Here is a 13,726-nt window from a genome sequence, read left to right on the forward strand (position 1 = left end):
TAGCCTTGAATACTGTCTGTCCTAACAAAGTTAAAGATTTAAAAGCTGTGCTTGTTCATTTTATGATAATGAGACCGTTCATCCTGTCCTAAGCCTTAGTAGTGGGTCAGCCTTAAGCCCCGTACTCGCAATGAGAATATCGGATGAATGATCATGGTTTTTTTTTTGTTTGTTTTTTTGCATGCTAGTCTCCATTTTAAAAATGAATAGGTTACTAAAGTTATGAAAATTCTTGTATGACAGAATAAAAATTCAGGAGTAATGTAATGTATTGTATTTTTTTTCAGACAAAAACTGTGCTGATTAAGTGAAAAATTGCACAATCTATTATCTTACGAGAAAAAAATGTTGTACTTGCCCCTTCTAATTATTTCGGATTACAGCTGTGTACTAATGATCAGATTATCGTACGATCGATTTGAAAGCGGTATTTTTCGTACAACTTTCTGATCTTGTGTACTAGGCTTTACACTGAACCAAAAAAAGCTGGTAGTCAGCCATGACACCTACTAAGAAACTTCTAAAAAGTAAGAAATATATATATTTTTTTAAATTTTTAGGTATGCAGTTTAAATTGGAACACATAACAAAACATACAATGGGGTTTTCTCAAATGTGTCTGCAAAAGTGGAAATACAATTTAAATCCTAGTTTGAGTTCACTGATGTGGCCCTCGGGAGATAAAGTGAAAAAGAGAGAATAAAAGAAATAGAAAAAAGAGAGAAAGAGAAAAAGAAAGAGAGACAAAAAGGAAAATATAAAGAGAGAGGGAAAGAGAAATAGCGAAAAAGAACGAGAGAGAAAGAGAGAGAGAAAAAAGGAAAGATAGAGAGGAAAAGAGAAAAAGAGAGAGAGAGAAAAGGGGAAAGATATATAGAGAGAGAGAGAGAGAGAAAAGGGGAAAGATAAAGAGAGAGGGAAAGAGAAATAGAGAGAAAGAGAAAAAAGAGAGAGAAAAAAGGGAAAGATAAAAAGAGAGGGAAAGAGAAAGAGAGAATAAGAGAAAACAGGAAAAAAAGAGAGAAAGAGAAAAAGAGAGAGAGAGAAAATGGGAAAGATAAAGAGAGAGAGAGAGAAATAGAGAAAAAGAAGAGAGAGAAAAAAGGGGAAAGATAAAGAGAGAGGGAAAGAGAAATAGAGAAAAAGAGAGAGAGAAAGAGAAAAAGAGAGAGAAAAAGGGAAAAAGAGAGAATAAGAGAAATAGAAAAAGAAAGAGAGAGAGAAAAGGGGAAAGATAAAGAGAGAGAAATAGAGAAAAAGAGCGAGAGAAAGAGAAAAAGAAGAGAGAGAAAAGGGGAAAGATAAAGAGAAGGAAAGAGAAAAAGAGAGAGAGAGAAAAAAGGAAAGAGAAAAAGAGAGAATAAGAGAAATAGAAAAAGAAAGAGAGAGAAAAAGGGAAAGATAGAGAGAGAGAAATAGAGAAAAAGAGCAAGAGAAAGAAAAAGAAGAGAGGGAGAAAAGAGGAAAGAGAAAAAGAGAGAGAAAGAGAAAAAGAAAGAGAGAGAGAAAAAAGGAAAGATAAAAAGAGAGGGAGAGAGAATAAGAGAAATAGAAAAAAAAGAGAAAAAGAAAGAGAGAGGGAAAAAGAAATAGAGAAAAAGAGCGAGAGAAAGAGAAAAGGGGAAAGATAAAAAGAGAAAAAGAGAGAATAAGAGAAATAGAAAAAAGAGAGCGAAAGAGAAAAAGGGAAAGATAGAGAGAGAAATAGAGAAAAATAGCGAGAGAAAGAGAAAAAGAAGAGAGAGAGAAAAGGGGAAAGATAAAGAGAGAGGGAAAGAGAAATAGAGAAAAAGAGTGAGAGAAAGAGAAAAAGAAAGAGAGAGAGAAAAAGAGTAGGATGAAGAGAGAGGAAAAGAGAAATAGCGAAAAAGAACGAGAGACAAAAAGGAAAATATAAAGAGAGAGGGAAAGAGAAATAGCGAAAAAGAACGAGAGAGAAAGAGAGAGAGAAAAAAGGAAAGATAGAGAGGAAAAGAGAAAAAGAGAGAGAGAGAAAAGGGGAAAGATATATATAGAGAGAGAGAGAGAGAGAAAAGGGGAAAGATAAAGAGAGAGGGAAAGAGAAATAGAGAGAAAGAGAAAAAAGAGAGAGAAAAATGGGAAAGATAAAGAGAGAGAGAGAGAGAAATAGAGAAAAAGAAGAGAGAGAAAAAAGGGGAAAGATAAAGAGAGAGGGAAAGAGAAATAGAGAAAAAGAGAGAGAGAAAGAGAAAAAGAGAGAGAAAAAGGGAAAAAGAGAGAATAAGAGAAATAGAAAAAGAAAGAGAGAGAGAAAAAGGGAAAGATAAAGAGAGAGAAATAGAGAAAAAGAGCGAGAGAAAGAGAAAAAGAAAGAGAGAGAGAAAAAGAGTAGGATGAAGAGAGAGGAAAAGAGAAATAGAGAAAAAAGGCAAAAGAAAGAGAAAAAAAGAGAGAAAAGGGGAAAGATAAAGAGAGAGGGAAAAAGAAATAGCTAAAAAGAGCGAGAGATAGAGAAAAGGGGAAAGATAAAAAGAGAAAAAGGGAAAAAGAGAGAATAAGAGAAATAGAAAAAAGAGAGAGAAAGAGAAATAGAGAAAGCAGTGCTCCGATCACATCCCCTGCACACTGCCCGATGTTCTCTGAGGACCTGGCTGGGATTGGACTGGTGGGGTGTCCAGTGTGCCACCTTCTCCCCCACTGCTAGACATAGCCGGCTCCCCTCCCTACATGTGAGCCGGACAGAGCAGGGAGCTGCAGAGGAGCTGGAACTGGGATCAGTGGGGTCCCAGCTGAAAGTGCTGTGGGGAGTCCAGGCCTGGCCCGAAGTGGAGAGGGTGGTGGCAGTAGCACTGCGCAGGCACTGGGCAGCTGATGCCATGAATGGACACAGAACAACATTTTGGGACTTGTGACAGCACAGGACTCATTTCTGACCTCCCTGGCTGCCCACCCACATGCTATGCCATTCGATTTGAGATCACTTGAGGAAGTTCCTTTAGACCCCGTCCTGGGTTCTGCTCTTAACCAGGTGAATGCTCTTAGGTTCATGCCCTTTGTTCCATGTGAAAGGTTTGTGTTTGTGTGCGACAGGTTTGACATTTTATTTTGTCTATCTTCTACCTTACCAGAAGCACCTCACCTCTTTTTTCTTTGTTCACAGAGAGCCTCCAGTGACGTGTTGTCTTTGGTGGAAAGGTTGGTATTAGCTTCACAGTGCCCAATATTTCTTACTATGTACCACACTATTCCCAATACTGTCCTGCTGGGATTAAAGCAGAACTAAAGACAACACTTTTTTCTCATTTTGGATAGCCTATGAAAGGGTTATAACCCCTGTAAAGTTTATTTTTGCCATCTGTGTAGGGAAGATTTTCATTCACTTCCTGTCCTCTAGCCAACACAGGAATTGATAGAAAATCCCTCTAAAGTGAGTGAATTCCTGGTTGTCACCAGAGCTGGTGTACCCACTGGAAGAATTACCCTCTTCTGGAGACAACCCAAAATGTGGGATTTTCTTTTAACCACTTGCCCTCCTGAGGATTTACCCCCCTTCCTGACCAGGCCATTTTCTGCATTGTGGCGCTGCGTTACTTTAACTGACAGTTGCGCGGTCATTCAATGCTGCGCAAATTAAATTTATGTATTTTTTTCCCCACGAATAGAGCTTTCTTTTGGCGGTATTTGATCGCCTGTGCATTTTTATTTTTTGCGCTATAAAAACAAAAAAATGCCAACAATTTTGAGAGAAAAACTATATTTTTGACTTTTTGCTATCAAACATGTCCAGTAAAAAAATTTGAAAAATCAAATTTCATCATAAATTTAGGTCAAAATGTATTCTGCTCCATGTCTGCTACAAAAAATCCCAATAAGTGTAAATTAATTGGTTTACATGAAAGTTATAGCGTTTACAAATGGCGGTATAGATACTGGGATTTTTTTTTTTTTACTTGTAATGGCAGCGATTAGCGACTTATAGCGCGATTTTGACAGGCATTCTGACACTGGGGGAAAATGACTTGGTGTCATCCCCAGTGACACCAATACAGTGATCAGTGCTAATAAAAAGCACAGACACTGTACTAGAGGCACTGGGCAGGAAGGGGTTAACATGTGGGTCAGTGGCGTATTTAGGTCTTGTGCAACCCTAGGCAACACAAAACTCAGGCCCCCCCCCATGGAGAGAGCCTGACATTGACCAACAACACCCCTGCCCACCTCCCACCTGAGAAAACCTTCTACAAACATTATCTCCCCCCCCCCCCCAGCTCACCTTCACAGCTCCAGACATCCCTGAGAACGAAAGTTGGGCTCTGCATAAACCATCAAGCAACGCACAGCCTCTCTCGGATCCCACCTGGTCCCTATGCCGCATGTGACCCTTCTTTCGTCCCTTCTTCCAGGGGGTGGTGCTGCCCCCCTGAAAAGTGCAGCCCTAGGCAAATGCCTTGTTTGCCTTGTGGTAAATACACCCCTGATGTGAGGTGATCAAAGGGTTAACTGTGTGCTGTGCCCCTACATATATATATATATATATATATATATATATATATATATATATATGATTTTGCACACCTCTGCCACCCTGTAGCAGTATATCTGCTGTAATTTCAGTTTCGGTGGTGATGGTAAACAGCACAAATATAGAGGGTGAATCTCACTAACAGTGGCACAGAAAGCAATAAACACCTGACACGGGTTTTAATCCATCTTCACTCTATCCAGAAATGTAAAAAAGGTTTGCCTTTAGTTATGATTTAAGGCTCCATGTACACAAGCCTACCGTGACCACTGGCCACGGGAAAACACAAATCGCGGCAAAACCACAGCAAACGCGATTTTTGCCGCGGTTTGCATTTTTTTTTCGCTGTTGATTGTGAAAACGTTCCTATCCTGAACGCGATTCTTCCATGTTCAGGAGAGAGTGGTTTAACTTCACCTAAATGTGGAAGTTTCTAAACTCTGCTAAAAGCCTAGGTGTACATTTATTTATTTATTTCAGGTACTTATATAGCGCCGTCAATTTACGCAGCGCTTTACATACATATATTGTACATTCACATCAGTCCCTAACCCTCAAGGGGTGTACAATCTAAGGTCCCTAACTCACATTCATACATACACATACTAAGGACAATTTAGACAGGAGCCTATTAATCTAGCAGCATGTCTTTGGAGTGTGGGAGGAATCCCACGCAGGCACAGGGAGAACATGCAAACTCCAGGCAGGTGGTGACGTGGTTGGGATTCGAACCAACGACCCTAGTGCTGCCAGGTGGAAGTGCTGACCATTTAGCCACTGTGCTGCCAATGGCGTGGGGGTCCCCTCAAATCCATACCAGATCCTTATCTGAGCATGTACACATAGGCTTTTATGGAGTTGAGTTTAGAAGTTTTGGCAAAAAAATGCCAAAAGCTCCTAAACTCGAGTTTAGGAGCTGCTCTTGTACTTGGAGCCTAAGAAGGAAAGGACACCAGCATGCATGCCTCTAGTACCAGTGAGGGCATTCATGTCTGTTCCTTCCCTCATACTTCCACAACATATTTAGGCTTACTGTGTCAGCTATTAACACAGAGAAGTATTGAGTTGTTGAAGGGCAACCTAAATGCATGATATGAACTTCTATAAATACCATGTTAATGGTACACTAGTGGTCTATGTGAAGACATACATTTGTTGTATATAACACCTATACAGTACTGTGAAAAAGTATTTGCCCCTTCCTGATTTTTTATTTTTTGCACGTTTGTCACGCCTAAATGATTCAAATTATAAAACAAGTTTTGATATTTCAGAAAGATAACCTAAATAAATACAAAATGCAGTTTTTACATGATGATTTCATTTATCAAAGGAAAAAAGTTGTCCAAACCTGTTTGGCCCTATGTGAAAAAGTAACTGCCCCCCTTCCCCTTGCTAAATCATGAATGAATTGTGATTAACCAAATTTTTTGGGAGAAGTTAAATTTGACTTGCCAAATCCAGGCTTGATTACTGCCAGACCTGTTGAATTAAGAAATCACTTAAATAGAAGTTGTCTGACAAAGTGAAGCACGCCAAAAGATCTCAAAAAGCAAAACATCATCAAAAGCAATTCAAGAACAGATGAGAAACAAAGTAATTGACATGTATCCATCTGGAAAGGGCTAAAAAGCCATTTCTAAGGCTTTGGGACTCCAGCGAACCACAGTGAGAGCCATTATCCACAAATGCAGAAAGCTTAGAACAATGGTGAACCTTCCCAGGAATGGCCGTCCTACCAAAAATGACTCCAAGAGCACAAAGACAACTCATCCAGGAAGTCATAAACAACAACATCTAAAGAACTGCAGGCCTCACATGCCTCAGTTAAGGTCGGTGTTCATGATTCAACAATAAAAGAGACTGGGCAAAAATGGCATCCATGGGAGAAGGTGAAAGCCACTGCTGACCAAAAAGAACACAAAGGCTTGTCTCACATTTGCCAGAAAACATCTTGATTTTCCCTGAGACTTTTGTGCGAAATATTCTGTGGACTGATGAGACAAAAGTTAAACTTTTTGGAAGGTGGGCGTCCCGTTACATCTGGCGTAAAACTAACACAGCATTTCATAAAAAGAACATCATACCGACGGTGAAACGTGGTGGTAGTGTGATGGTCTGGGGCTGCTTTGCAGCTTCAGGACCTGGACGACTTGCCATAATTGATGGAACTATAAATTCTGTGCTCTACCAGAAAATCCTGAAGGAGAATGTCCGGCCATCAGTTCCTGACCTCAAGCTCAAGTGCACTTGTGTTATGCAGCAGGACAATGATCCGAAACACACCAACAAGTCCACTTTTGAATGGCTCGATAAAAAACAAAGATAAGGTTTTGTAGTGGCATAGTAAAAGTCCATACTTAACCCCTTCACGCCTAAGGGTAAAACAAATCTTAAAGCCTAAGTAAAATTTTACAACGTTGACATGTGTTAGTAAAACCGTACATATCATCACAACTACTTTGTACATCCAGGTGAATTATACCGCGTTTTTTTTCAGGACAAATTGGGCTTTCATTTGGTGGTAAATGGTAATGGATTTTTTTTTTTAATTTAGCCGTGTGTTTCTTGTTACTACCATAACCTACCACCAAAGAACAACCCAAAATAAATTTTCCAGCACTTGACGATCTCAGCAATACCATATATGTGCATGTTACTTGTTGTTTGTACCTCTACTACAGCCCAAAAACAATATTGTGCATTTTGTTTTTTGGGTTTCTTTAACCTAAAACACACTGACACTGATACCAATTTAAAAAATTTTTTAAAATCCTGACCTTTGACCCTGACCTTTGACCCTGACCTTGACCCAAACACTAACCCTGGCACTGAACTAGATCAAACCTTGATCTAGGTATTTTTTCTTTATTTTTTCTTTTATTTTTTTAATATTTATTTATTTTTTTACAAAGTTTTTTTGTTTCTCTGCAAGGAGATTGAGAGATACAATGTATCTCTCTCCTCCATTCAGAGAGAATAAAAAACAAATGGGGGGGGGGCTTTATGGTGACAGATCACTGTGATAGCCAATCAGAGGCTATCAGGAGTCCTGGGTCACGATCATTAGAATGTGAATCATTAGAATGTGAAAGACTCATTGTCAGTTATTGCAAACGCTTGGTTGCAGTTGTTGCCGCCAAGGGTGGTCCAACTAGTTATTGGTTTTAGGGGGCAATTACTTTTTCACATAGGGCCAGGCAGGTTTGGACAGTTTTTTTTCCCTTAATAAATGAAACTATCATTTAGAAACTGCATTTTGTATTGTTTGATGATCTGAATCATTGAAGTGTGACAAAGATGCAAAAAAAAATCAAATACTTTTTTCACAGCACTGCATGTTATGGGAAGCTAAAAATGAAATCTGGTTCTGGAAGAGACCAATAGGGGGGCTCAGAGTGAAGTCTGGTTTGGATAAAACCAGTAAGGGGGCCCAGAAGAAGACCTGTTTCTGAAAGAGGCCATCAGGGAGAACTTAGAGTGAGGTCTGAACAGACATCCTGTTCAGAACTTCACCTAAAAAAGTAGTTCTGCTTTAAGTCCTCCTCCCTCCCTCCTCTACTACATTTGGTATATCTTTTTTTGGGGGGGGAGGGTGAGCAGGTAACTGGTTTTGACAGGTACCAACTCTCACTTTCGCTCAGATCACCTCCCCCCTCTTTGCCTGCAGCTTTCTGGGACCTATCACAGGACCCAGTAGGCTTGAGGACCGTTCACAAAGTGCAGCATGGCTTGAGCATGCACAGTAGGAAGCCGGCTGTGAACCAGCACACTGTCAAGTCGGCTTACCACACTAAACATTACAGTGCCGAGAACCCAAAGGCCCTGGAAAAAACAGAGGGGCAGCGTTGGATCCTTGGACAGGTAAGTGTCCTTTTATTAAGAGTCAACAACTAGAGGATTTGTAGCTGCTGACTTTTATTATTTTTTTTTCTAGCTTCTGAAGAAGTCTGCACTGATTGGCAGACGAAACGCGTCAACGTAAATGACGTCATCACACTCGGGAACAGTGTCCCACGTGGTCTGCATCCTGGAATTGTGAGATTTACCTTACGACGCTGGAGCAATCACAATCCTTCCCGGAGTATTGGGAGAGCACTTTACCTTGAATTAAAGACCATACTACACCTATTTGAGGCCTGGATAGTGCCCATTTGCGGATAAAGATGGAAATGCCGACTGCACGTCCTATGGAGACATTTTCCAAGGAGAGACCATAAGAGAGATTGGACCGTTTGCACCCTTGAGACCCGGTAGCAGTGAGTGTGTGAAACATCCAGACATCTGCACAGATATCCATCCCACTTAGCATACCTTATACTAAACCTCCCTCAACACTCTCCTCTTTTGACCTTGGTACTACTGAAGAGGTCACTAAGGTTTTCTCAGAAGCCCATCTCACTACCTGCCCCCCTGGATCCTGTCCCCTCACAACTACTACGGTCACCCTCTTCTTCCATCCTATGTTCCCTTTACTCACATCTTCAATCTCTCCCTCTCTAATGGTGCCTTCCCTACCCCTCTAAAGCATGCGCACATCACTCCCATACTTAAAAAGCCCTCCCTGGACCCCACCTACCAGAACAACTTAATACCCATCTCCCTGCTGCCATTTACCTCTAAACTCCTAGAAGGCTTAGTCTACAATCGCCTGAGCTCCCACCTCACTGACAACAACCTTCTTGACCCTTTACAGTCTGGCTTTTGCTCACTACACTCCACTGAAACTGCCCTACTAAACCTCACTAATGATCTACCAACTGCTAAAACCAATGGCCACTACTCCGTACTCTTACTACTTGACCTCTCTGCGGCTTTTGATACCGTTGACCATCCCCTCCTCCTCAAAAAACTCCGCTCTCTTGGCCTCCGTGACTCTGCTCTTTCCTGGTTCTCCTATCTATCGCAGCGCTCCTTCAGCATTACCTATACCTCTGCCTCCTCCTCTCCACTTCCTTTTTCTGTAGGGGTCCCTCAAGGTTCCGTCCTTGGCCCTTTTCTCGTCTCCATCTACACCTCCTCCCTTGGTCACTTGATAAACTCCCATGGCTTTAAGTACCAGCTCTATGCTGATGACACACAAATCTATCTTTCTACTCCTCACTTCACCCCTTCAGTCTCCTCTCGCATTACTAACCTGCTAAGCGACATATCGGCATGGATGTCACTCCACTTCCTCAAACCCAATCTTTCCAAAACTGAGCTCTTAGTATTCCCCCCAGCCCGTGCCCCCTCCCCTGACTTCTCCATCAAGATCAATAATACAACCATCAGTCTCTCCCCTCATGCCAGAGTACTAGGTGTAATCCTAGACTCCCATCTGTCCTTTCAGCCCCAAATCCAATCACTGTCCAAATCATGTAGACTTCACCTCGGCAACATCTCCAAGATACGCCCGTTCTTAACCTCGGAAACCACTAAGCAACTTATCCACTCCCTTGTTATATCTCGCCTTGACTATTGTAGCTCCCTCCTCATTGGCCTACCTCATTGCAGGCTATCCTCTCTTCAGGATATGCTACTGCCAGACTCATCCACCTTACTAACCGTTTTGTATCTGCACCCCTCTCTGCCAATCCCTCCACTGGCTTCCCGTTGCCCAACGGATAAAATTACATCACCAATCTTGTCTCCAAATATCACCCAAACTGTAATCTCCGCTCCTCGCATGACCTCCTGCTCTCTAGCTCCCTTGTCTCCTCCCATGCTCGTCTACAGGACTTCTCCAGAGCTTCCCCCATCCTCTGGAACTCTCTACCCCAATGTATCAGACTATCGCCTACTCTGCTCACTTTTAGGCGATCTCTGAAAACCTATCTCTTCAGGGAAGCCTAGCCTGCCCTCAGCTAATAATGGAATCTTCTACTCTTCCTACCAGTCCATCCCACACAGTTACTACCTATTGTACCACTAGCCCTTCTCTCCTAGATTGTAAGCTCCAAGGATCAGGGCCCTCCTATCCCTCTTGTATTGAACTGTAATGTTGCTGTGTTGACTCCTGTTATTTTGTAAAGCGCTGAGCAAACCGTTGGCGCTATATAAATCCTGTATAATAATAATAATAACATCCATCCATAATTTCATGTTGTCACAATCCACATTCACACTATCTCTTCCTCTCTCTACCAACATATGGTCTACCTTGCTGTCTATCATCTTCTGCTCCCATTCCTACTGTGCATGGGACAGTATGATATGACTACACTGTATAATCTCCATATGCACTCAAGACGCCTCTTCGGATATCTATGTGGTCCTAACTAGAGAATATGGACCTTCTTGTCCTCACTATTTGAAGGTTATACATCACTGCTCTCCACAAATCTGGGATAATTACTTCACTTTTAGCCATACTATACATTCGGCTGCTTCCTGTCTGATTTATATCTCTTCAATTTCAGATTTATGAATAGAGACTATTTATCATCATCGATGGTCCTGCTATGTATGATATGACTTGATTGCCCATACACTGGTCCTTAATAGGATACATTAGCGTCCTTTATCTCACTATTGTCCATTGCAATCTATATGTATACGCATTGTGATCCAGATTGCTTTCTAGTTTCGTTTTTATTTATATATTAGGTGGTTGTGTGATATTCACTGCCTGCAGATAATCACTTTTTCTCCATTTTACGGGAATTAATAAATATGTGGTTTTACATGTGAGCTACTTTGCCTGGGTGTATTATTACCTACTTTGGTAGTCTGCTTCTTGCAGCTACGACTCTTTTGGTTTTCAACTCAATATTGATCCCTACGGACTAAGACTGGGATGCCATTAAAGTTCATGTGCGTGGAAAGGCAGGCGTCCCAGTACTTTTGCCAATACAGGTGTACTTTGGTTTACAAACACCTCGGTTAATGTAATTTTCGGTTTACAAATGAAGATCCATTGAAAATAATGCCTCGGTTTTCACATTTTTTACAAATGTCTTTCGCAATACAAAGTGTATGTCGTGCAGATTTTTAAATGCAATTGCCGGCTTTTTTTTTCTCTTCACTATAGCTCACAGAGCTGTCACTTTCCCCGCAGTTAAAGGAAGCTTTGTTTCTTTTAAGAAACTAAAAGGAAACATTGTTTCTCTTAACTCGGGGAAGTAAACTAAAAAGGAACTTTCTCTTGTAGCTGGGGGGAAAGTGACAGCTGCATCTCTGGGCTATAGTGAAGAAAAAAAAGCGGTAATTACATTTAAAAACCAGCACCATAATATATAAAAAAAATGGCGTGGGGTCCCCGCTCCCAGCCATACCAGGCCCTTCGGGTCTGGTATGGATATTGAGGGGAACTCAAATGCCAAAGTTTAAAAAAAAAATGGCGTGGGGGTCCCCTCCAAAATCCATACCAGTCCCTTATTCGAGTATGCAGCCTGGCAGGTCAGGAAAGGGGGGGACAAGCGAGCACCCCTCCTCCTGAACCATACCAGGCCACATGCCCTCAACATGGGGGGTGCTTTGGGGCAGGGGGACTCCCCCTCCCAAAGCACCGTGTCACCATGTTTATGGGGACAAGGGCTTCTTCCCCACAACATTGGCCGGTGGTTGTGGGGGTCTGTGGGCAGGGGGCTTATGAAAATTTGGAAGCCCCCTTTAACAAGGGGGCACCCAGATCCCGGCCCCCCCCCCCATGTGAGTTAATATAGGGTGCATGGTCCTGATACTCATTCACAAAAAACAAAAAGTGTGAAAAAAGACAGGACACAGTCTTTGACAAGTCCTTTATTAAAATACAAAACTAAATGAATGTCCCCCGCAGTAGATCCAACATCAATCACGATGCCCGCCGTCGCCATTGCCGACCTGAAAAAAAGAATTGAAAAAAAAGGCTCCGCTTCTGACAATGGCTCCCACCCTCTGCCTGCTCCAGTGGTTTGATGGTTCTTAAATAGGTAGAGGTGCGGCCACCTGTAGCAAACTAGCTCATCAGAGTTGGAGCGGAGTTCTCCTTCAACCTTTTTTTTTTTCTCTTTTTATTTGAGGTATTCCTCGATCATTCCCTCGCTACCCCCCGGCATTCCTGAGAAGCAAACGTTATCTCCTGACAGATGGTGTAGGTCAACCAGGTTAAGACATCTGAGTTGGCACCAGTTGTCTGGGAGAACTGTCACCTTTCTCACCTACGTCTGATAGGCGTAAGCCCACACATTATCAAACTGACCAGAGTAATTGCACATTCCTCAGGTCAACCGTATGTTCCATGTCATGTATTATGAAGCTGTAGTTAATTCAGAGTTTCCCACTGACCACTCCCAAAACGTGTAGTCAGAGCCCCCCTTTGAGAGGGACTTTTAAGAAGAGACAAGTGAGTTAGAGCACACACACACACAGAGATCTCCCAGCAACATCGTAACAAAAGGAGATCAAGAAATCACCCTGCTCTACAACTTGGATCTGCAAACCCAGGCATATGGGCAAGTAACTTAACCCTGTAATCTTCTTCCTAATTATCTCTTTGCTGTGTCTTTATATACATATATATATATATATTTTTGCGACATCTCTGTAAATATTTTATCGCACCTGTTTGACCCTTTTAGTAATAAATCTTTCTTTCTGAAAGTGTTAAACTGTTTCTAAGTGCTTATTTGCAATTCACGAATCCCTGCCTTTGAAGAGACGCTACTGTTTGTTATATCTCTGTATAGCAGGTCCGCGGGCCGTGCTATATACAGTCAGGTCCATAAATATTGGGACATCGACACAATTCTAACATTTTTGGCTCTATACATCACCACAATGGATTTGAAATTAAACAAACAAGATGTGCTTTAACTGCAGACTGTCAGCTTTAATTTGAGGGTATTTACATCCAAATCAGGTGAACGGTGTAGGAATTACAACAGTTTGCATATGTGCCTCCAAATTCTTAAGGGACCAAAAGTAATGGGACAATTGGCTTCTCAGCCGTTCCATGGCCAGGTGTGTTTTTCCCTCATTATCCCAATTACAATGAGCAGATAAAAGGTCCAGAGTTCATTTCAAGTGTGCTATTTGCATTTGGAATCTGTTGCTGTCAACTCTCAAGATGAGATCCAAAGAGCTGTCACTATCAGTGAAGCAAGTCATCATTATGCTGAAAAAACAAAACAAACCCATCAGAGAGATAGCAAAAACATTAGGCGTGGCCAAAACAACTGTTTGAAACATTCTTAAAAAGAAGGAACGCACCGGTGAGCTCAGCAACACCAAAAGACCCGGAAGACCACGGAAAACAACTGTGGTGGATGACCGAAGAATTCT

The 13,726-nt window shown here is 41.7% G+C and overlaps 1 protein-coding gene across 1 annotated transcript in view; it reads left to right on the forward strand.

The window, feature by feature from the left end:
* Positions 1-11,155, forward strand: part of LOC149450486 (uncharacterized) — an 80,122-nt gene extending 68,967 nt beyond the window's left edge. Inside the window, exons 5-6 of the mRNA XM_089691934.1 lie at positions 3,122-3,156; positions 8,421-11,155. Coding sequence (XP_089548060.1) covers positions 3,122-3,123 — 2 coding nt within the window. The 3' untranslated portion in view covers positions 3,124-3,156; positions 8,421-11,155. The remainder of the gene's footprint in view (positions 1-3,121; positions 3,157-8,420) is intronic.
* The last annotated feature ends 2,571 nt before the right edge of the window (positions 11,156-13,726 follow it).

This window comes from Staurois parvus, unplaced genomic scaffold, assembly GCF_062004578.1.
Source record: "Staurois parvus isolate SC_StPar_1 unplaced genomic scaffold, SC_StPar_1.0 ptg000574l, whole genome shotgun sequence".
Lineage (NCBI taxonomy): Eukaryota > Metazoa > Chordata > Amphibia > Anura > Ranidae > Staurois > Staurois parvus.